Source organism: Nicotiana tabacum, chromosome 24 (assembly GCF_000715075.1).
Source record: "Nicotiana tabacum cultivar K326 chromosome 24, ASM71507v2, whole genome shotgun sequence".
Taxonomy (NCBI): domain Eukaryota; kingdom Viridiplantae; phylum Streptophyta; class Magnoliopsida; order Solanales; family Solanaceae; genus Nicotiana; species Nicotiana tabacum.
This window is the reverse complement of record NC_134103.1, coordinates 97,411,671-97,436,572: the sequence shown is the minus strand read 5'-3', so window position 1 is coordinate 97,436,572 and position 24,902 is coordinate 97,411,671. Positions and strand designations below refer to the sequence as shown.

The 24,902-nt window shown below is 34.8% G+C and overlaps 2 protein-coding genes and 1 long non-coding RNA gene across 4 annotated transcripts; 2 read left to right on the top strand and 1 right to left on the bottom strand.

The window, feature by feature from the left end:
- The first annotated feature begins 10,449 nt into the window (after nucleotides 1–10,449).
- LOC107785701 (protein OCTOPUS-like) lies at nucleotides 10,450–14,402 on the top strand. 2 transcript variants are annotated; one of them, XM_016607064.2, is made up of 2 exons: nucleotides 10,450–12,686; nucleotides 13,889–14,402. In XM_016607064.2, coding segments are annotated over exons 1-2 (1,911 nt in total). In that variant the 5' UTR covers nucleotides 10,450–10,776; the 3' UTR covers nucleotides 13,890–14,402. The 2 variants fall into 2 exon arrangements, with proteins under 2 accessions (XP_016462550.2, XP_016462549.2); XM_016607063.2 differs by having other exon boundaries at nucleotides 10,451–12,698.
- Nucleotides 14,403–16,877: 2,475 nt separating this feature from the next.
- On the top strand, nucleotides 16,878–19,952 carry LOC142178552 (uncharacterized). The gene is made up of 3 exons (XR_012706797.1): nucleotides 16,878–18,825; nucleotides 18,940–19,033; nucleotides 19,823–19,952. It is a non-coding gene; the product is annotated as an uncharacterized LOC142178552 (long non-coding RNA).
- On the bottom strand, nucleotides 19,421–21,324 carry LOC107785700 (uncharacterized). The gene is made up of 2 exons (XM_016607062.2): nucleotides 20,700–21,324; nucleotides 19,421–20,600 (listed from the first exon to the last, which is right to left on the bottom strand). Exons 1-2 carry the CDS (start codon nucleotides 21,015–21,017, stop codon nucleotides 19,980–19,982), a joined length of 939 nt encoding a protein of 312 aa, XP_016462548.1. The 5' UTR covers nucleotides 21,018–21,324; the 3' UTR covers nucleotides 19,421–19,979.
- Nucleotides 21,325–24,902: the final 3,578 nt, after the last annotated feature.

Below are 24,902 nucleotides of genomic sequence, written 5' to 3'. Positions count from 1 at the left end.
CCCTTTCATGCTGGGTCCTTTAGACCTAGTCATCATAGCCTTTTGTAAAAGGTACGAGGTGACTCTCCGGCAGATTCACCCCTCGTTTTGGAGGATTGTAATTCTTCTACGTTTCTTCGTGAGCAAATTCGAGGGATGTCCATTTACTATCGACCATCTCATGCGCCTATATAGCCCTCGACTTTACCGAGGGGGATTAATCAAGCTTGCACATCGAGCCACTAAGGCCATATTCTCGAGGATCAGGACCGGGGCTGGTTGGGCCGGTTCGTTCGAGTGAGGACCTCAGATTTGATCCCGACTGCGGATATGCCCTTTTCCTGAGAAATGGAATTTGAATCGTAAGTATAACTTCATCTTTAAGATTTCTCTTATTGATTTTCCTTTTTTGGACCTTCTCATCGATGTTATTTGATGATACAGCTATTGCCCAGTTGCCGGATCTCGTTCCTCGACTCAAAGAGTGGGTCGAGGACATTGTGACATAGAGTCCTTATTCTGAGCGCTTATGGCGTGAGCTCTCGAAGGGCCGGTGGGAGGCCCGTAATCATGGTGAGAATTTATTCTCTAAGTTATATTCAATCTTATTTTCACATCATCGATCTCTCAATTGTTCAATTTTCCCTTTACCAAAAGACATCGAGATGAGGCCTCCATCAACCGATGATGACATATACATCGACCCCCTGCTCCGAAGCAGGATAAAGAAAAGAAAAGAAGAAAAACTCCAAGTTCCTTGGTCCCTGAAAAGAAAAGACCGAGGAAGCGGTTAGCGCATAAACCTAAGAAAGCCAGCGCCCGAGAACTCTCATCGAACTCACTCCTTCGGTTGAGGGATGAGTCCGAAGAAGAAGAAGATTCTGAGTTGGTGGCCCGCGTGAGAAGAGGCTCCGAAATGCCTCAAGCTATGGAGGTCGTAGGAGAAGCAGTGGTCGAAGTCTCCGGGACGGTCGAGACCGATTTTCCCCGAGCCAGCACAGTCGAAAATGAAAATGTGACCGATATATCTCGGTCAAAAGATAATGTCCCCAAGGAGGCGCTTGGGGTGATTGACCTTCCTGGGTCACCTTCGTTTACAAATTCTATGATAAACGAGGCCCATGCATTGAAAGGTAACCTCGTCGAAGGGGCCCAAAGAGCAGCCGATTATTTCCATAATTTTTTCGACGGCTTGGATTCTACTGCTTCTGAGGATGTTACCGGTTTGAGCGATTTACCGGTACCAAGGAAGATACCGTCCCCGGGAGCTGGCGGGTCTTCTTCGAGCCCAAAATTAGTGAACCAGTTCCCCTCTCCGAGTGCTGATCCTACTCAGAGACGCACAATCTTTATGTCCGTTCCGGAGGACGCCTGAGTTCTCTCTGCCCTGGTGAGGATTGCTAGTTACCTTCAGTGCTTGGTGACCGAAGAGTATCAAGCTAAAATGAACGAGGTAGAAGCGCCTTGCCTGTTCAACGAAGCTCAACATGCGCTGAATCGGGTAACTTTGAATGTCCTTTTATTATATACTTAGATTCAATAATAAATAATCCTAACATCTTCCTTTGTGTTTGCAGGCCTCGGTGCTTCATCACGAGGCCTTTCTCCGATACCAGGAGGAGTTCAAGTGTCACGAGGCCGAGACTTGGGAGCTTGCTGAGAAGAAGGATATTTATAAGCTTCTTAGTGAGAAGCTTCAGGCCGAGTTAGAAGCGGTTCAAAAGGAGCATGCTTGTTTGGTCGAGCAGGTAATACAAATATTTAATCTTAGTGATGACGATTCAAGCACACTGGCTAACGACCTGAAACTAGAGGCTCAAAAGAGACTTGACCAGATCTGGTAGCTCCAGGTAGAGGTGGATACGGTAAAGGCCGAGGCCGAAGAATGGAAGAAAAATATGGATTGTCTAGCCTTGAAAAAAGAGACCGCCCGCGCACAGTTGGCTTCGGACGAGGTTCAGCTTCGGGCTATAAAGGAGAGATGCTCGGTGCATGCCACAACGATCGAAGCACTCCAATCTCAGCTGAACTCGGTCATTTCTAGCCAAAAAAATATGGCCAATGAGCTTGAGGCGGCCAAGTCAGAGGTTGTCGTGGCCAAGACCGAAGCCGATGATAAAGTGGACAAATTCACGGTCGATGTCGTGGCTATCCAGGAGTAAGCGAGAAATATGGTGAAGCATGCGAGGTGGGAAGCCCGAAGGGAGGCCCTCGAGGGGGTCTAAGCTCAAAATTTTGACATATTGGCTGAAATCGAGAATGCCAAAATATGTAAAGCCAGGGCCCGGAGGTTGGCTTACCCCGAGGAGGTTTCTGAAGAGTCGGGTGAGTCCGGTGGTGAAAAAGACCCCGAAGGTGATGACGCAGCCCCCGGTGAAGATTAGGCCACTTAGAATATTTTTGTTTTTTGTACTGTATCTTTATCGAGGCCATTTAGCCTTTGTATATAACATGTAACAGGGTTATTCAGCTCTTGTAAAGAAATTTTGATATATATACAAGGCCTTTTCTCTTTCATAGCTTTCGAATTTCTTCTTTGCTTTATTTGTATTCGTAAAGGTCGAGATGCCTTAGCATGAAATAGTTAGGTTGTGTTCGAAGGTTCGATCAAACCATGCCTTTATCGCCTCTTTGGGCTAAGGTGTTTTAGAGGTTCGGTGTTACCGATAATTTTTTCCCGAAATATCCTAGGTTTATAGCCTTGTCGAGGGTAGTCTTTAGAACCTGGAAATGCCAAATAAGATTCATGTCCTCGAGTATTTTTAACTCGTAATGGCCTTAGCCTTTAAATTCGGGCCATGCCAAATAAGTTTCATGCCCTCGAATTTTATTATCTCGGAATGGCCTTAGCCTTTAAATTCGGGCAATGCCAAATAAGTTTCATGCCCTCGAGTATTATTAACTCGGAATGGCCTTAGCCTTTAAATTCGGGAAATGCCAAATAAACTTCATGCCCTCGAGTTTTATTAACTCGAAATGGCCTTAGCCTTTAAATTCGGGCAATGCCAAATAAGTTTCATGCCCTCGAGTGTTTTTAACTCGGAATGGCCTTAGCCTTTAAATTCGAAAAATGCCAAATAAGCTTCATGACCTCAAGTTTTATTAACTTGAAATGGCCTTAGCCTTTAAATTCGGGCAATGCCAAATAATCTTCATGCCCTCGAGTATTTTTAACTCGGAATAGCCTTAGCCTTTAAATTTGGGCAATGCCAAATAAGCTTCATGCCATCGAGTTTTATTAACTCGGAATTACCTTAGCCTTTAAATTCGGGAAATGCCAAATAAGCTTCATAATGTATTACCACATGTTAAGCTTGCAGCATTTCGAAGATCATGTGTAGGCTGATCTCGTCTTCTTTATTGTTTTGTGTGTTTCGAGTCACCGATCGGGTCCCACCATATATGCTATTTTCGAGGTCGGTAGGCAAGTTGGCGTCGATCGCCAGATGTGAATTAACATCAATCAGATCTGCGCTGGAAATTCTAATGGGACCCGCGGGTGGCCCTACGTTACCGGACGCTATGTTGTTATTCTCACCCTGATGACCGGACTTGTTATCTATATGTAAGGGTTCTAGTTGAGAGTTTGACATTTTCTGCCTGAAATCAAAGATACTTCAAAGAGCAAGTGTAAAGTAGTGTGTGTTATGAAAATTTATATTAAATAACCACTATTATCCTTAGCCCCACGGTGGGCGCCAAACTGTTTACCTTAAAAATCGGATAACAATTGAATTTATTAGTGGTTATAAGGACATGTGGATTAACTTGATACAAAGCGATTAATTAGATTGCAATTCAATAAATAACAATAAAATAACTGCAAACCACAGGAATTGGATGATTCCAATTCTGAGAATGTCAGCCACCCTTGAGTTGAATACACTTTTATTGACAGAAAAAATATCAAAGCATAGGAGCTTGGAGAATATATTGCTTATCAGTATATGTTATAATGTGTCCCTATGAATTATCAAGTTCCCCTTATATATTAGGGAGATCTTTATTTTAAGATATTATTTTATCAAAAATATAAGTCCTTGATTTTGTAGACCGTTGGCCTACTTTTTTACTTAATCTCGTGATTTCTGCCATAATAATTGATTAATGGCGAGAATCACGGATTCTTGTCGGATGAGTTGGCGAAGCTTTTCTCCGAGTCCATTAGAAGTAGGATCGGTAGTGCCTTTGGTAAACGCGAGGGCAAATATGATAGTCTTGTTGGAAAAGTGTTAGGCTAATAGAAGGAAAAAATATTTGAAAGAAAAAAGCAATAAATTGCACAAGACAACACAAGATTTACGCGGTTCGGCAATTTTGCCTACTCCACGGCCACACAAAGAATAGCTCTTTATTAATTGAAGAGAGAAAGAAGAAGTTGAGGGATGATTTGCAAATGAAAATGCATACCCCTTTTATAGGCATTTGAATGCCCTGCCGAGGTAAGCGCTTACATCATAGGAATGTCGATATAAACGCTTACATCATAAGTTTATCTCTTTTTTATTTTTCTTTCTTTTGTTTTGTCTATTTTTCTTTCTTTCACATACAACAACATATTTGCTACTATCAATCTCCCCCTCAAACCTATGTTACATCAAGAAAGAAACTAAAAAAAAGGATTTGTTATTCTCTGGTGGCGCATTCACGCTATCAGTCTTGAAGGCTAACTGAGGTAGTGCACAACCTCAGTTTGTCAACACCGATAACTTTGGTCAACATGTCTGACGGGTTCTTTGATCCTGATATCTTCTGCAGGGAAAGAGTTTCTTCACTTATCAACTCTCGGATATGATGATACCTCAACTGGATATGCTTCGATCTTGCATAAAATATTGGATTCTTGGCAAGATGAATTGCCCTCTGGCTATCGCTGAAAAGCTCACAATTGTTGTTGTTGTATATCCTTCACTGTCAATCTGACCCATAGATATCAAATTTTTCTTGAGGCCAGGAACATGTCGGACATTTTGTAATTTCCATAGCGTGCCTTGTGAAGTCTTTATAAGAACTTCACATGTCCCGACAATGTCCAGAGGTTCGCCGTCTGCTAGATAAACTTTCCCAAATTTTCTAGCAATATAATTATGCAATAATTCTTTGCATGATGTAGAGTGAAAGGATGCACCTGAGTCGAGAATCCAAGATTTGACTGGACTGTCTGCACAACAAATTACTGCATCACCGACTTGTTCAGCAATTGCATTTGCTAAATTATCATCCTTGTATTGATCGTTCTTCTTCTTCTTTGGCTCTCTACACTGACTACTATAGTGGTCTTTTTATCGCAATTCCAATACATAACGTCTTTGCGATTTTGAATTGCCCTCTTCTCCTTGACTTTCATCTGCCACGACTTTGTCCTCTTTGGCTGTCTCTCCCCCTGCTTTCGGTATTCAAAGCAGATCCTGGGGAATCACTTGATTCTCTCCGGTGAATATCTTCGCTTAGAACCAAGTCTCTAATATCATCCAATTTGAGTTTGGTACTTTCCGACGAACTGTTAACTGCAGTTATTATTGCAGACCAACTCTTCGGTAGAGATAATAGTAGAATCAATGCCCTGACTTCGTCATCGAATGTTATATTGACAGAACTCAACTGAGTTAATATTACATTAAACTCATTGATATGTTCCGTGACAGATCCACCTTCTGTCATCTTTAAGTTGAACAATCGACGCATCAAATAGACTTTATTTGAAGCAGATGACTTCTTGTACATATTTGATAACGCCTTCATCAGGCCTGCAATGGTCTTCTCGTTAATGATATTAAACGCCACATTTCATGTTAGCGTCAAATGAATCATACCAAGAGCTTGGAGATCTAATAAATTCCAATCCGCTTTGGCCATAGTCTCTGGTTTTATCTCGGTCAGAGGTAAGTATAATTTTTTCTGGTATAAATAATCTTCTATTTGCATTTTTCAGAATCCAAAATCTTTGCTATTGAACTTGTCAATCTTAACCTTCCTTTATTCCGATGCCATTTTTTACAAAACAATTTATGTGAATAGTGTATGTGAATAGTACGATGATCAATAGTGTCGCACTATTCTTGTGAATAGTACCTGCACCAGTACCGTACTTTTCTACCAAAATTACATTGTCTGTGCTCTGATACCAGTTATTGGAAAAAGTGTCATGCTAATAGAAGGGAAAAATATTTGAAAGAGAAAAGCAAGAAATTGCACAAGACAAGACAAGACAAGATTTACGTGGTTCAAAAATTTTACCTACTCCACGGCCACACAAAGAATAACTCTTTATTAATTAAAGAGAGAAAGAAGAAATTGAGGGATGATTTGCAAATAAAAATGCATACCCCTTTTATAGGCATTTAAATGCCCTACCGAGGTAAGCGCTTACATCATAGGAATGTCGATGTAAGCGCTTACATCGTAAGTTCATCTCTTTTTGATTTTTCTTTCTTTTGTTTTGTCTACTTTTCTTTCTTTCACATATAACAACATGTTTGCCACTATCAGGTCTTGTCGAACTTCGAACCTCGATATTGAGTTCGATCTTATCTGTAACTTCGATCTCTAATAGATGATTCGAACATGGTCTATTGTTCTAGATGCTCGATCGAGCATCGAGTTCGGTTTTACCCGTATACAATATTCCTCCCCATAACACGAATTAGTATGCAAGTTCCTAAAAGTTCTTCAGAAAGATAGACATACATGATTCTTTTCTTAATGGTGATGTGTATGAAAAAAATGGTGAAATTTACTTTGAAGGAAAAAGACCTCCTGGGTGTGTTGTTAGCAAAGTTTACAAGTCTATACAAAGGGGAGCCAGAATTTGGAGTAAATTCTATGAGTGATCATTTAGCTTTGTGTTTATTACCCTAAAGTTATTTTTCTTTTTTTGGTTACGTAAAAGTCATTCAACCTTGTGTACATTGCCCAAAAGTCACTTTTCTTTCTTATATTACACAAAAATTATTTTATTATGCTGTAGTTATTACAATAGCCACTTTAACCAGATTTAATAAAACTTTCTCCTAAAAAGTCTATTATGCCCTTGGCATTATAAATCTTCCCATTATATAATACCTTATATAATATATTTTTACCTAAGTATTTTACTTATAGTTAAAATAACTTTATATTATTTTATTTATTATTTTATAATATATTCGGACATTTAATTTTGTCACGACATGCACTCAATTTGTTTAATCATATTCAAACAAGAATATATGTTTGAAACATAAAAACAACAAAAAATATTTATTTTTAATATTTATTCAAAATAATTAAAACAGATTAGTTAACAAATGATAGTTTTTTATAGTCAATAAAACTTTCAAAAAAATTCAAAGACATTTGTGTTAAATATTAAGTCTTTTAAAGCTTTTATCTGTTATTGTTTTTTGAAAGTGTTAATTTGATGCCCTAGTGTGCTAAATATGGGTATTTTTTTATTTGATTAATGAATATGGCTTGATTGATAAATATGTGAACTTTAATTTTATAGTTTTCACTAAAAGTTTTTCACTAGGTATGATTAAGAATGTTAACTTGAGAATATTTATTCATAGTAATATTGCTAAAAAATTTAATAATTCTATCTTTATGTCTTGAAAATTAACGTTAAGGAAAAATTAAAATTTTAATATATTATAAAAATAATAAATTAAATAATATTAAGTTGTTTTAATTATAAGTAAAATATCTAGGTAAAAATATATTATACAGTATATAATATAGAAAGTATTACATAAATGAGAGGATTTATAATGTTAAGGGTATAATAGACTTTTTAAGTGAAAGTATTATAAAATTTGATCAAAGTGACTATTGTGATAACTAGAGCATAATAAAATAAATTTTGTGTAATAAAAGAAAGAAAAATGACTTTTGGGTATAAACACAAAGATGAATGACTTTTACGTAACAAAAAAAAGATAAAATGACTTTAGGATAACGAATACAAAGTTGGATGACCATCCATAAAATTTACTCCAGAATTTAAAGGTGATGAGTACTGATCTTATCACCGAACCCTAACTAGCTCGTTTTAGTTAATAGACTTGCAATTAAATATTTTTACATATTTAATGGATTTTTAAATAAAAATACAACATTTAAGTAAAAGTTAATGAGTTTGTTGAAACCCGTAACTACTACACTATCTCCGTCCCGAGACTATATACTCCTATTATATTCCAAAAGCTGAAAGGGCAAACGGAAGTACTAGAAATGTACAACCTGTTGCCTGCACCGTGTGCATGTCTCGTCATCGTCATGGACTTTATACGAGGAGGTTTCCTGCCTCTGGCTGTCTTTTCACATGACACTATAAATTGTAGAATGGAGTATATATTTATGATTTTAGCAGTTTTGAAACTAGTAAAGATTTATATATAAATTAATAATTGGCAACTTTAAAGTAAAGATGGAAAACAAATTTTTCTAAGAATAGAAATTTAATACACCGTTATATTTGTAAAATTATTTATATCTTAAAAGTTTACGTATAGTAACTGCTTAGAATTTAAGTTTCTAATTTAAGATTCCACATTTTACCAACTTACAGCAATCTATTCTCTAATTCAAAATCAGCGAACAATCTTCGTCGAAAAATTATATTATATATATAAAAAATTATGCAATGTATATTAAATCTGAAACACAATTAGCAAAAAGTCCTAACCGTATAATTAACCAAAACAAGTTGAGTCAGTGCTGATCATTCTCTCCTTGTTTTGGCACAGATTGTTGGGACAGGTGGAACATAACAATCCACAAATGGCATAAGGATTTGGTTACCCTTGGTAAAACATCAACACTAATGGTGGAACTCAAAATTTTGGTGACAAACAAAAGGACACTTAAAAAGGAAAAGCCAGAAAAACAAAAGGGAACTCTAAAACCAAGAAAGAGGGAAAAGAAAAGGCAGAGGTTTTAGTTAGTATAGACAAAGGAAAAGCAAAGAAAGCGAAAAGAGATGTGTTTGATAGAATACTGGTGAGACATATCTCTATACACATTCAGAAAGAGGAGAAAAAGAGAAACAGAGAGGACTTCAGCGTGATTTCTTACTTTTGCTTTTTCTCTCCAAAGGAATCTTTGAAAAATCAAAAGTTCCTTCCCAAACACTAATAAAAGAAATACATTATTTTCCTTAAAATAAATTGTTTCTATGAAAAAAGAAAAAGAACTCAATGGAAAAAAAGTGAAACTTTAGATGTGAGCACATGTAGGTTTGTGTAGCAATATTTAGTCCCAATTACAATATGTGAAAAATTCTAGTTAATTAATCAGGAGTGGGACAAATTAAATGGACAGGATTTTACTGTAACTGAAAGATAATTTATGAGACAACATTAAAAGGGAACAATAAAGAATGAAAATTATTAAAGACATAAATATTCCTCGGTAGAAAGCGAATGAGCATATGTGAGTATTCTAATATTCATTGCCTCTTTATTCTACTGTATCAGCTGTTTGTTTGAAGGGTTTAATGTATTGTATTGTATTATATTGTATTGTATTATTTTAATGAATATAATATTTGAATAATTTGTATCATTTATCGTCGTTTCATGATGTCATGTACCAACAATATGAAGAATAAACTTGCAATATCACAAAGAAAAAGTAGGGCATGGGGTAGAATTAATTAGTATATAAAAAGGTTAGATAAATGATAAATATGATTATTTAATAATAAAGAAAGGGCAAAATTAGAGGAAAAATAATGTAACGTCGCGATCACACCAAATTGGTCGATACATAAAGTGACATTTTTCGTTGTTACGTAATGATGATTTAAGACGATTCAATAAAATTTAAGTATAACAATAAAAATAAATATCGTATTTTAAAAAAACTATACAATACATTACAATAAGTAACAAACATCCAAATGAGCTGTAAGGCAAAAGGGTAAATTTGACCTTAAATAATACTCCCTTTGTTCCAATTTATGTAGCGAAACACGGATTTAGAGAGTCAAACTTCTTAATTTTGATCGTGAATTCGGACATAGAATCTATACATTTTTTTATACAAATTTATATATACTTGAAAACTACGTAAAAAGTACTGTAAGTCATAATAATTAATAACTCAATATATCTAAAAGGTATATATAAGAAAACCGTAGTAAAAAAAAAAGAAAAACTCGTTTGACTCTCGTAACTCGAATTCCGCCCCATAAATTGGGACGGGGAGTAGTTTATATTAAGCAAAAATATTGCTCTTCGTTAGAGTTTTGGTTTAATATTTACCTAAAACTCTCATTTTAACTTTCACTCTTAATTGAGCTCCAATCTGAGAATAGTTTTAAATTTAAACTAGTACTACTATGTTAAAAACAAAAAAGATAAATTTGGACATCTTTTCTCGTGGAATTCATCTATTTTCCGCTGGAGCACATTAATATAAGCAGTTGATAACAACGGGACTGTAATGGTTGGTCAAACAGACCATTAGAATAATGTAAAAAAAAAAAGATTAGGGAGGATACACAAGTCATTACAGTGTTGAGTTTCCGTTATGAAGGAAAGAGAACGGAGAGGAGAGATTTTCATTTCATTATTCATTTTCTTTCTGCTTTAAATTCTCTCAATTAGTACATAACTAAAGTAGTAAATTAATTTCTATTTCCCTTCAATTCTCTTCTTTTACTTGCCCGTTGTAAGAAGAGAACCCAAAGCTCTCAACAACAACAACAGCAGCAGCTTCACAAATCACAATCACACACAGCATTTTGTTTCCTTTCTCACTTACTACTATTTAGAGTAACATGAGCAGAGTGCGCATTGCACATTACCACCTGGTATGAATCCCACCACTACTGCTGATCCAACGCAACCACCGCCACCGCCACTGCCACCGCCGGCGCAGCCTCCTCGTTCCTCCTTCAGCTGTGACCGACACCCACATGAACAGTTCTCTGGATTTTGCCCTGAATGTCTCTGCGAACGCCTCACTACTTTAGATCCTTCTTCTTCTTCCTCTACTAATAATAACCCTTCTTCTTCTTCTTCCTCTGTCCTCAAATCCCTTTTCTCCAAAACTTCTAAACCCACTTCATTTTTCCCCGAACTTCGCCGCACTAAGTCCTTTTCTGCTTCCAAAAACGAGGCGTTGAGCTTCTTGACTGGTTCTAATTTTGAGCCCCAACGTAAGTCCTGTGACGTTCGAGTTCGTAACACTCTCTGCTCCTTATTTTCCCTTGACGAAGACTCAAAAAAGACCTCCTCCCAAGACCCTCATTCTGAGAATACTGCTCATGCTCTTGTCAATAGACCCGTCCTCGAGTCTAAAGAAGAAGAGGAAGAGGAACCAGAAAACGATTACGTCAACCACAGAGATAACGGAAATGTGGTAAATGAAATAACTGAAGAGTCCCCTGTGAAAAACAGTTTTGCAGAAATTGTGGAAGAAGAGGTTGTGAATGGAGATATATTACTAAAGCCGATGAAAGATCATATAGATCTCGATTCTTCGCAGGCGAAAAAGCAGACTTCAGGAGGAGGAAGGGACTTGAAGGAAATTGCAGGAAGCTTCTTATCAGCTGCTTCAGTTTTCAGCAAGAAATGGCACAACTGGAGGCGAAAACAGAAGGCGAAAAAACGAAACAATGGTGACAACAACTCATCTACTACACTGTCATTGGAGAACCCCATTTCGAGGAGGAAATACAACAGGGACACTCAATCGGAAATTGCTGATTATTATGGATTCGGAAGAAGGTCATGTGACACTGAACCTCGATTTTCTCTCGATATTGGGAGGATTAGTGTTGATGATCCCAGGTACTCTTTTGACGAGCCACGAGCTTCTTGCGATGCCCATTTCGTCGCGAGGAGCCTTCCGAGGATCATCCCGCCTATGGTTTCAGTGATAGAAGATGTGCCAGTGGTTCATGTTCCACGGGCTGATGACCAAATTCCGGTGGAAGAGCCGCGTGTTTCAGTGAGCTGCATCAATGAGGATGGTGGTGGTGGTGATATGCCTGGAGGGTCTGTTCAGACTAGGGACTATTACTTGGATTCATCGTCTAGGCGGAGGAAGAGCCTTGATAGATCTAACTCAATTAGGAAAACAGCAGCTGCTGTAGTGGCAGAGATTGATGAGATGAAAGCAGTTTCCAATGCTAAAGTTCTGCCTGAGAGGGACTCGAATTCAAATTCAAATTCCACTTCTCTAAGGGATGATTTAACGGAGACTTTTGAATTGACAGGGTTTAAGGATAATGTTTCTGGGATTGGGATTGGGGAGCGTAAAGGGTCAAAAAAGTCGAAGAAGTGGGCGTGGAATATATGGGGTTTTATACATAGGAAAAGTAATGGGAACAAAGATGAGGAAGAGGACAGGTATAGTAGATCAAATGGGGTGGAGAGGTCATTTTCAGGATCTTGGCAAGACATAAGGAGGGAGACTAATGGTGATTTAAGAGGGGGTCTTAATAGGAATATGTTTAGAAGTAATAGCAGTGTTAGTTGGAGGAATTCAACTAATATTGGTGGTGGATCTTTTGGTAATGTGAGGAATCTTGGCATTGATACTAATGGTCATGGTAAAAAGAAAGATGATTTCGTATTGGAGAGGAATCGGAGTGCAAGGTATTCTCCTAACCATATGGAGAATGGATTCTTGCGGTTCCATTTTGCTCCGATGAGAGGCAGCCGGAGAAATTTACCTGCGCAAACTAGGCCAAATGGGAGGAGCGTGCTTCGATTGTAGTGAGATCCAAGGTCCTTGGTGTTTCTTTTGATTAAAATGTTAATTTTGTTGCATTTGTTATTACATATCACTCGTGTTAATGTATTTTTGAACTATGCATTTGTCATCAGAATGGTTCTTGGATTTATTCTAATATATAACATGAAAAGTCTTTTCTTTGTCTCTAGTCCTTTCTTCTTCATGTGCATCTCATTTTCTTTTTTGTTTCATTCTCAATGAATTAGCTCCATGTCTTAGTTGAGTAGGATAACTGTCTGTATATGCTTGTTTTGGAGTTGGCACTTTTTCTTCTTGTCTTTTACTTCTTTTTTCCTTTTTGCTGATTAACTATGTTTGTTAAATCTTACCTCCTTAATTCCAAGTTCACCTTTTTTCCTTTTTTACAATAGTTCCAAAAAAGAAGAAATGGTGAATTAACTGTCATATTTGGCAGTAATGACAGCTAAGGATCTGTAATGTCACTTGATACTGGTTCATGGTGCTTCAGTTCTATTTATCTGTCTTCTTTTTTGTTTGAATCCTTTCTTCACATATTTAACCGCCAGGATATTGCAATCCCTAATCCTCACAAGGTGGGGTAAGGTCTGCGGGATAATACTGGGTATGTTGTTGTTGTTGTTGATATGGCAATCTGGCCGTGATAATATGCTCATACTTGTTGTAATTATTTCCTTGAAAACTTTTAAATGAGAACCTGAAGATCCACCTCCATGAGTATATCAACTACGCTCAGAAGCAAATTCTGATTTGACTATCTTAGCAATGACCTGAGTTAGCAAAAATTGACGGCTAACTCCAAGTTATTTGGAGATGTCACATTTGATCATTATGATTCTGCCTAATACGCGTGTTATACTTGCTCGGTCTCTAGATTCCTTGATTCAAGCCTTCACTTTACCTTAGAGATTTCATGATTTTTGCTTGTTGAGTTCATTATTGTGTGTTGGTCGTTGTCGATAACTCTTTGCAGAGTAGCCCTTGTCAAGGAAACAAAACATAGTGGATCACTCACCCAAAAAAGGAAAACAATAATGTGGTTGATCAAATGAACTGATAAGCATTTTGACTTTGTTAGTTTCTAGGTAAAAGCAAAGTCACATAGGCAATTTTCTGCTTAATATGATTCTATAGTTCCCTGTTTGTACCTCATTGGAACTGACAATTATTTTTTTTCTCTTCATTTTACTTCATTTCAATCCAGGAATGCAATTTGAGGCTCTGGATGTACTACAAGTCACTTATCTTTCTTGGTAAGACTAAGTCAGTTCTGTTTGAGGTTTTCGCATGGACTTGTTGTTAAGAGGCTCTATGGTAATTCAATCAGTCAGATAAGTTTGAGAGTAATCCAATATTCTTGGGTTGTTTTCGGAGAACTTATATTGACGCGATATGGTTGTTACCAGCAAACTTAGCTGAGAGGATGTCAAAGAATCAGTTGCTCATTTTGGAGAGACCGTAATTTACACAGCTGAAGCTTCGAATGGAGATTGAGTAGAAGACCTGAATCTTTCTTCCTTCAACGTATATAAAAGTTTATCTGAATTGGTATATGTAGTGCCAAGCCTCAGTTCACAAGACATGAGTTTGGTCCATGGATAGCTTTACAGCTTATTACTTGCTTGATTGGTGTCTGTATCCTTTGAGGGGTTATTGTTAATTTCAAAAGTTAATAAATTTTTGCATCTGTGGCAATGTAAAGTCTTATTATTTTTTCATGTTAGCTTGTCGTTCTCTCTTGAATCCTAATGGACTCTTCTGCAATGGCATCTAATATCTTGTATTTCCCAGCTATAAGTAATGCCACACCTGCATATAATTTTCAACTGATTCTCAAGCAATTATAGCAGTGTACAAGTGTAGCAAAGTACAGTTAAGATTTTTATTTCTTGAACAAAGTAAAAATTTGGCCTGAGTTTTGAAGGGAATACTGGACTATGCAGCTATAGGCTACAGGTGTGGCTTAGTTATCAATTGATAAAAATTGTACCAGACCAAGGTTCAAATTTCAATCGAGACAAAATACTTAAGGTTATTTATTTTCATCTACCTAAGCTTTGGCGAATATAAATATTTGATACCTATGCTGATGGAAGGTATGATATCCTCGAGATACCACTGTTATGGATATTCTGTTGGTACATGTTTAGTCTGTATCAGAAAAAAAAAAAGTTACAGAATGTATATAATCTAAAAGCTTCAATCTCAGAAAGTTCCTTCAAAGATTCATATTATGGTGCGTTGGCTGTACTTACCACAGTCCTTTATTTGGGTTAGTAACGATTATGCTCTCAGAAGTTCATATAATCTGAGTAAAAATAAACATAAAAAAAGAATTGTACAGTCCGTGAATGGATATAATTTTAAAGGGATTTTCAGTGTAATCATTTTGAAATTAAAGTATACGATATATAGTAATTTCATCAGCTCTTATGTTTATTTTTCAGAGAACATAAATGGACAAAGTAATGATTATATCTCAAGTAGTGAGGTGTTTTACTCATCTAAATGGGAAATCAACGTAATCAAGCCCTCCATCTCCAAATATTCTCTTGGTTAAAAGGTTCAATGATCAAAATATGCTAGCCATAGTCAAAAAGTGACAAAATTAAAGAACAAATCTTTAACATGCCTTTCTCATACAATTCAATAGGAAGGAAAGATAAAAAAAATGGAGAAAAAGATGTAACAGAAGAGGCTCGAAATCCTATGGCAGGTCGACTTTTCTACCCATTAAATAAAACCTCCTCTTTAGTGGAAATGGCTGGCAAAGATTTTCTTGAAAACATTAGGGATTTGCTCCCTTTTTCCACCAGCCACTAGCGATGTTGTAGATGGGGTCGAAATCTTTACTGCTATTTTCCTTGATTTTTTATTTTTACTAGGACTCCATTACAAGTGCTTTATGTAGCTACACCTATTTATTACTTTCATCATCGCGATTAGACATAGAATTTTTTTTAAAAAAAGAATAACTTTTAAAATTTATGGTGTAAAACAAGCTATAAATAGGTTTGTAGCAATAAATTATCTCATCACAGGTAAAATAAAATGTATAAAGATTGTTTCTAAACGGATAAATATTTCAGTCTGTTTTAGAGACAAGTTAAAAGGAAAGACCGTCAAATAAATTGAGATAAATGGAGTATTTATTTCATAGCTAGCAGAGGTAAGTCAAATTCTGTTTATGTTTCTTGCTCATCTGATGTTATTTGATTGAACACAAAATTTAAAATAGAAATGTCTCTGAGGGACTTAGGAGCTTAAATAATACGGCAAAGGGCCGAATATATCCTTGTACTTTCGAAAATAGTCTAAGAATACCCCTCGTTATACTATTGGGTTATTTATACCCCTCCCGTCATACTTTGGAATAAATATACCATTATTTTGGATGGAGTGCCACATGGCAGCACCAGATGAAAAACGACCAATTTCTTTTTTTTTTTACCCCATCCGTTTTAAAAAACTAACCACCCGACCCGTTTTAAAATTAAGTTTTTCAGTTTTTTTAAATTATATATTTTGTAAAAACTGAAAAAAAGGGAATTTGCAAAATATATATTTTTAAGTTTTTTCAGTTTTTTTAAATTATTTTTTTTGTAAAAACTGAAAAAAAAATATTTTTTGTAAAAACTGAAAGAAAAAAAAAGGAATTTATAAAATATATATTTTTCAGTTTTTTCAGATTTTAAAAGTATTTCTTTTGTAAAAACTGAAGAAAAAAAAAAATTTTGCAAAATATTTTCTTTTTTTTAAACTAATGCATATGTAGTCCATTGCTTTAGAAGATTTTTTTTTTTTTTTTTCAGTTTTTACAAATTTTTTTTTTCCAGCTTTTACAAAAAAAATATTTTAAAAAAACTGAAAAAACTTAAAAATATATATTTTGCAATTTTTTTTTTTTCCAGTTTTTACAAAAAATAATTTCCAGTTTTTGCAAAATATATGCTTTAAAAAAACTGAATTTTAAAATGGGTCGGGTGGTCAGTTTTTTAAAACGGATCGGGTAAAAAAAAAAGAAATGGATCGTTTTCATCTGATGCTGCCACGTGGCAGTCCATTCAAAATAATAGTATATTTGTTTTAAAGTATGACGGAAGGGGTATAGATGACCCAATAATATAACGAGAGGTATTCTTAAACCATTTTCGAAAGTAAAAGGATATATTTGGCCTTTGCCGTAGATAATATTGTCACATGAAATGAAACAAGGGGAGTATTTGGTGATTTGTTAAGCTGCAGGCAAACTATCTTTTCTTTCCTAACCAAAATGTTTGATTTCTCGTAAAGATGTTAAGTATCTCCATTTTAACATAACTCGTCCAAACTCTCCAAAGTTTAATAGGTGGACAAGTGAATCACTTGAAAAGATTTAACTTTAATAGGCAAGAATAGTGTAAGTATAACATGTAGTGAAAAACATGTAAGCAACGGAGGCAATTTGGTCCGGTCTCAAATGAGTTAGAGTAGAGCTGAGTTGTTCTTCAAATACTTGTGTCTCCCAATTTGGAAACTTAATACGTCTTAATTAAAGTTGTAGTTAAAAGGAGCCAATTTCGTACGGTGAAACAGTTGTTGGAGTGGATGTGAGAGAGTAACTTGAAGTTCTTTTGCATGCCCATTTAAATGAAGCTCTAGAGGTGTTTGATGATATGTTTGACAGAGCGTTGCGTTCGGAAGTGACCTGCTTCAGTGTTCTAATTGATGGGATTTTCAAAAATAGTGATTCTTAAAGAACTAACGAGATTTGGTAGCGGTTGATAAGGGGGTCAAATGTGTTGCCAATTGGTTTCTAAAATGAGATAATCAGTGGTTTATGTCGTTTTGGCAAATTTAACGAGGAATTGGAGCTTTTGAGATAGGATAGAAAAAAGAGGATGGATGTGTTTGCTTGTAGTTCCTTGATTCATTTGTTGTGTGGACTGGCTATGTTAATGCGATTGAAAGGAAATCCATACTCAACCCCAAACAAGAAGATTGAATTCACTTGATGTTGTGGTATATAGTGGTCAGTCAATGGCTGTTGTAAGGTTGGGAAGATTAGAAAGTGTTCTGAGTTGCGGGAGCTGATTGGAAGGAAAGTCTGTAGTAGTCATAGTAATTACAATATTAATGAGAGGTTGGTTTGAAAATCAAATGGTGGTTTGAGGGAGCTTCACTTTGAAGCTCTTGACCGAGAATGGTTCTGTACCTAATTCCACATCTTTTGGAAGTTTAATTCACGGGTTGTCTGAGAATGGGTATCTGAAAAAGGCTTTGACTTTGTTGAGATATGAAAATGGAGTAGAAATGGATTCTTTTGCAATTCATCTATCATTTGTGGATTAGGCAGTGAAGGAAGGTTAGATGAAGCAATTGCATCCTGGATTTGATATCAAAACGGTGAAATAAACTAGATTCTCAGCTTACAATGACCTAATTGATGGTTTATTCAAGCATCTAAAATTGAGGATGCAATAAAATTTTCTGGTGAAATGAACACTAAGAATTGCTCATCCTTTGTGGTCACCTACAATATGCTAATAGACTATTATGCAAATCTGAAAGATTTGGTGATTGTAAAGGTCATGCCGCAGAAAGGGATGAACCGATGAAGCCAGACATGATCAGATATATCTCGTTATTGGATCCTCAATTTGTTGAGCCAAGTTGTTAGCAACCTTACAAACCCGATATGATCATGGTTGTTAACATTATAATTCATGTGCTTTGCTCTGATGGCAAACTTGGGTGTGTTTTATATCTTTTTTGAACATGAGCTGTTGGGACTGTAACCCAAATCTTGTCAATCATCACACCCTTATGGAGTGGTTTAATAAATCTAGAGATTGCAAAAGCTTAAGGAGTTTCACCTCTCATTTTAAGTGGCAGTCTTCAGCCAGATATCGTTCTTACAATATTACTCTTAAATGATGCCCTTAGCAGGAAGATCTTTTCCAACTACAAGTAGATGGTATATACTTTTCAGAGCAGTTATCTCTATGGTTGAGCTCTTACATGATTTTTTGAAGTACGTGCTGCGGATTGTCAGATGCCAATTTATTCTTGAATATTGCTCTGACTAGGAAATCACGCCAAATGTGGTTGCATGGATTACATGGAACATACTTATTTCAGCTATAAGATGATGTTTTTCAAGTAAGAAACTTTCAGGTTTGAATTTTCTCATTCTTTATTAACATAGGTTGCTTTCTTTTAAGATTGTTTTTGAGCTTTTTATGTAGTGAGAGAAACATTATTTCATGGTTGCAGGGTTGCCATTTTTATGCTTACTAGGACAGCCAATTTGTCTGACAATACCATGGTTCCTGGTTTATGATTTCAGGGAACTCTCCTTTCATCTCAGGTGATTATGTCATTTGCAAGTGAGCTATATCTGGTCAGAGTCATAATGTAACTATCATGCATGGGTTTCTGTTGTGTGCTTCCTGTTTCCTAGAATACTCCTAGATTCTGTTTCTTATACAAGTTCGATAGAATATCCTTGCAATTTTCAGGTGTTTGAGAATTTCTCTGAAAGAGTGGAGTTTAAAGACATGGTCACCAAGTCACGTCAGGGCACCAGATTTTATGCTCTCATGTGATATTGAATCTTGACTATAATTCCTCTTTCCTTCTAATAGGCTTACTGCTGCTTTTTGTGGGAAAGTGTGCCAGATATTATTTTATCTAATTCTGTAGTTAGGAGAGGTATAGTAAAGGGAACACAAAAATTTCATTAAGAGAGTTGGACTTTTCATGTGAATGGCATATGATAATTAATGGTTAAGGTACTGCAATTGTCTTTGGATTTCTTTTACCAACTGCATAATTAGGAAAATCAAAACAGTATCTGTCATATAAAGTTCTAGACGACTTGATCATCGAATGGCATTTCTATGTTCCGTGAATGCTAGGGAGCTGATTATTTTTGTTTCCCTAAAGACGAATGTATTCTCTTCTGAAGTTTTTTCACTTGATTGATGTACCCTGAGTGTCTTTAATGGGGTAAGAATCTTTCCATCAATAGACTGTTACCTTTACAAAAAAAATCTTTCCATCAATAGAACCTAGTTCCTCTTAGACTTGGGTGTGCTTCTCCAGATCATATCTACCATATTTTTCATTGTCAACACTAATTACTAAAGAAATGCAGGAGATCCAACTTCTGAGGTCCTACAAACTTCATTATTCTCTATACTTCAGCAAGCATCATTACTAAAGAAATGCAGGAGATCCAACTTCTGAGGTCCTACGACTTCAATATTCTCTGCACTTCAGCAGGCATCATTCGTTTGAATCGATATAAAGCATCAGATACGCATCCAATTTTTGGTGGCTGCAGTGTTGTCACGAAACATGCATGATGCAAGATAAAATTTTGCATGATATATCAGCCTCGAGTAATAAGATTTTATTTCGGGGTTATAACTCATGCTACAGTACTCTCTGATAGTGTTTTTTTTGGGAAAATAAGTAGGAAGCAAAACAGAGAGGATTTCACTTTTTTCATTCTTCCGATGTCTGTTTTCTCTCCAGTTTGGTTTCTGATAAAAACTCTGCTCATAGATGACTTGAGAAAGCAAACACACCAAAATAATCCCAAGAACTGCACCTTTTCTCAATGAAGAGATGAAAACATCTGCAATCCCAACTACTACAAGGCCTATAAGTGCAAAGTAAATAGTTTTTCTAGTCTTTGACCCAGCACTTTCTCTACTAAGTTGCTTAATCTTCTCTATCTCATCCTTAGCTTTTGTTTTGTCCACGGGTCGTCTTTCCCTTAAGTTCTTAAAGAAAAGCCCTTCATTTCTTTCCTCCTCCATTTGGCCTTCAAAATCTGCTAACTTCTTTTCATTCTCTTCTGCCTCCTCTTTGTTCAACCCTACTGATTCTTCAAAAGCTTGCATCTGGTTCTCTATATTTTCCATTATCTGCTCCACAAAAACAAATAAAGAGCTGTGTTATTCAGAAAATAAGTTCAAATTCTACATTTTATATGCATTGCACATGCGGTGGCTTTGACAACAGACCCTTGCACCAGCTTCATCCAGTTCTTTGATGGCATTTTCACCAATCTGTTCCATCTCACAATTGGCTTCTTCAGCAAACTGTGTTAGATAGGCAGATCTCTCATCTATGTATTCAGTTAAACGAACTTTTTGGGTTTGAAGCAGAACAATTGTGGCAAGCAATTCTTGCTGGCGGGTATCTCCTTTACCATCTGAATCTGATTTTCTTGAATTGCACAAGGAAATGAAAGGCTTTTTCCTCCTAAAGTAGCATGTTCTGTTAATAGGAGCTTGTTGTGTAGGTTTTAAAGAGGAGTGAATAGCTTTTAGATGTATCATTCTTTGAAATTTGCACCAGTTTAGGTTAGGAAGTCAAGTGTGGAGACCAAAAGATTTTAGTGACTATGAGAAGAATGCAATAGAAGAGGTTTTTGAACCTCTGATTTGAATCACATTATCCAATTCATTTTGTTGAGAGAGAAGTGAATTGGTCATTATCTTGGGTGGTCCTTGTGGGCCTTAAAGAAGTTTCAAGGTTATGTATTCCTCGTTCTTACTTCCTGAGTTTCTGATCTTAGAGGGGAACTTTATTGTTTTTCTTTTTCCCCTTTTTTTTGGGGTTACAAATATGTATGTTGCAATAAAAGGAAGCTTAATTCACCCTTCACAAAATTGCTAAAATAATTGAACTTCAATTGGCTTTTTTTTTTCCTTCAAATGATTTCATAACAACCTTCGCTGCTCACCTATATGGCTATATATGATAATAAGTAAAGGCAATTTGGATTTATATTGTATAAACTTGAAAAAAATAGAATACTTTCATATCTTACTCAATTTCTTGCAAGTCTAATCAGTGCTAGTGTCCTTGTTTTATTTCATCACAGTAGTGTCGTTGTTGTTGGAATGAGTGGTGCGAGTGACTTTTGAACTTCCAACAAAAGTTAGATCATGGCAGGTGATTGTTTGGTGTTTATGAAGAAATATACATTTTGGATGTTATGATAAATAAATATCATAAGCTTGCTTGGGTTTAACTTAATTAGGTGAATGCTAGAAATTATTCCGGTAATTATGAACATCAGTCAGAATATTAGAATAACGTAAATAGTACCTAATTCTAGATGGTGGGATCGCTCATATTTGTTTAATTCTCAAATCTATTATTTAAGTTTTTCTCCATTTCTCCACAAGTGCAATAATATCTCTCTCTCTCTCTCTCTCTCTCTCTCTCTCTCTCTCTCTCTCTCTCTCTCTCTCTCTCTCTCTCTCTCTCTCTCTCTCTCTATGTGATCTAATCTATCTATATTATTATAAAAGCATGAATACAATGTCGGTTTACAAAAATAACCTTATAATATTAAGCATAATAACTCATAATAAAAGGACATAATCGGAATTCTAAATATTAGTCTTATAATCCTATTAGTTTTAGGATATAATACTACACATTATGAATCCTATTAGTATAATTATTCTCGGGCTGCCTAATTCATTTAAAATTGAACAAGTAAATATCTTTTGTCATGTAATCCTATTATTTTTAGGATATACTTCTTAAAAATTCCTATTACTAATTTAATTTGAAAACGTATTATAATGTCCTATTACTAATTTAATTTGAGAATGTATTATATTGTCCAAATCCATTTAGAAAAAAATGAGAGCCTACATTATTATAAAATTATAAATACAATATTAATATATCAAAATAGCCCTAAAATATTAAACGGAAGAACTCACAGGGAAAGGACATAAGTGCAATAACCTATTTTTTGGACTATAATACCTTCTATGCTAATTTTTAATATTTAAGATTTTAAATTAATAAAATTGTCTATTAAATTCTCATTAAAAATATGTAGGAAGGTTTAATAAAATTAATTTCATAAGAATCCTTCGTATTGGCAATACATTACCACTACATAATGTCCAATACGAAGAAAAAATAAAAGTAATATTAAATAGACTGCATAAAGAGTTGAAATTGAGAAAAAAATACCTCCACCATAATATATTTTATTTTATATTTGAATTATTTTTCTACTCATATAATATTTTTAATTAATTTTTCGTGTAGTATTAAAAAAATACCCAAGTATTAAAAAATAAAATAAGAAAATATTTAAAAATATAAATGTGTGAGAAAAAGAAAAAAAAGGTTGGTAAGAGTCAATACCACTAATGATTCTACAAACATAAAGATCTAAAAGTGAAATGTCATATCAATCTTTTACTCTTTGAAATAAAATTTATGGTGGATAAAATTATAGTTAAGATTAAATATTCAAAATAAGAGATGAACTAATATTAAGATCTGAATCAACATAGAATAAATTATTTTTTATGTTAAAACTAAATAATTAAATATTTTAATTAATTATTTAGCAAAAGAATCCAATTCAATTATTTCTTAAATTCATCATATGAGTAAAATTCTTATTCAAGTTAAAAAAAAAAATCTTAGGGTATATAAATTTATTCCATAAAAAGAGCGTTAAAATACAAAGTAAAAAAGATTAGTATATTATAAAATCAAAATGCAATACAAGTGTCCGAGGAAGCACAATCAAAGCTAAATCCTAAACAAGAACAAGCTTTCAAGACTATATTATAAAGAGTCGACTCTGGTATAATAAAATTATTCTTTGTAGATGCCTCCGGCGGAATCAAAATAATATTTTAATGTCATGAATTACTTGCAGATATCATATCAAGAGGCATGACACTGTTAGCAATAGTGGCAAGTGGTGTACCAACAACGATTTTATTGTGAGACCACCCACTTTAGATTTGATATACCTCTTCAAACAACTTAAATAGCCATCACAAATATATCAAAGCAAAGCAATTGTGCTAAATTTATAAGGAAAACAAAATTGATAATATGGGATGAAGCATTTATGGCTAAGTGTCAAATGATCGAAATAATTGCCCGGAGGTCTAGAGATATATTGGATATTAATGAACCGTTTGGTGAAAAATTAATGGTTTGGGAGGTGATTTCTGTCAAGTAGTACCAGTAGTTCCAAAATCAACAAAAGCCGAGACTTTAAAAGCTATTTTGCCAAAGTTATACTTCTGGCCTCAAACGAAAAAGATTTAACTGACAAGAAATATAAAGTAAGAACAGATCCAGTATTCAGTGTCTTCTTGGTTCGTGTCGGAAACGAAGAAGAGCATCTAATAAAATATGATTTTGTTCTTCCTAAACACTTGGTTATCAATCCCAACGGTAATAGAAGTGCATTTAATAAGAGAAATATCTATATCATTAGATTTTGTGCAAATCGCATGATAGAATTAAAAAAGATATCTTATCTAGTAGAAATGAATATATTGATCAACTAAATAAAAGGTTGATTGCAAAATTTTATAGTAAAAACAAAATATTTTTCAGTTTTTGACTCAGCAGAAAATGATACCAATAATTACTACAAAGAAGAATACTTAAATACTTTAATGCCAAATGGTCTTCTACCATACATGTTTGTTGTCAAGTTTCTTATTTCTTACGTATGTTATTGTCGCTGTATATATAATAGACTAAGTTAAAATTGATCTTCCATTGTATATACGTTAATCTTGAAGAAAAAATATGTTCGTCATGCTACTAAAAAACTTAGATACGTTGAAAGCTTATGTAATAGCACACATATAGTATATAGAAGTTTTGACAATAACGTCATAATACAAAAATTATGATACTAGTTAATATGCTTCTAAGCATATTCTTATCCCTGAATTCAACTTTCGTCTTCAGAAACTAAGGAATATCCTTTCAAATTTGTGTGAAAATAACTTTTAGTATGTTTATGTTTTGCACTCATAAATAAAGCATAAGGACAAACATCCTAAATATCGGACTATATTTTTCGCAATATATTTTCTTGCACGAACAACTGTATGTTGCACTTTCAAGAAGGATATCAAGATCGACAACAAGAATTATGGTTAAGGCAGAGCAACCAACATACTAGGAGGAAACATACACAAAAAAATATTGTCCACAAAGAAGTGTTCGTTAAGATACCATCACATTAAATACTTTTAAACTATAATATATAATTCTAACTAACTTAACAAAATTGATCGTTTGTGTAAGTTTTGATGATGTCCTTTTATTTTAAATTCATGTATTATGCTAATGTAATAATTTTTTTTGGCATTTAGATGATTGTTGTTTTGTTATACATAATGACACGACCCATTTTTTGAACAAGC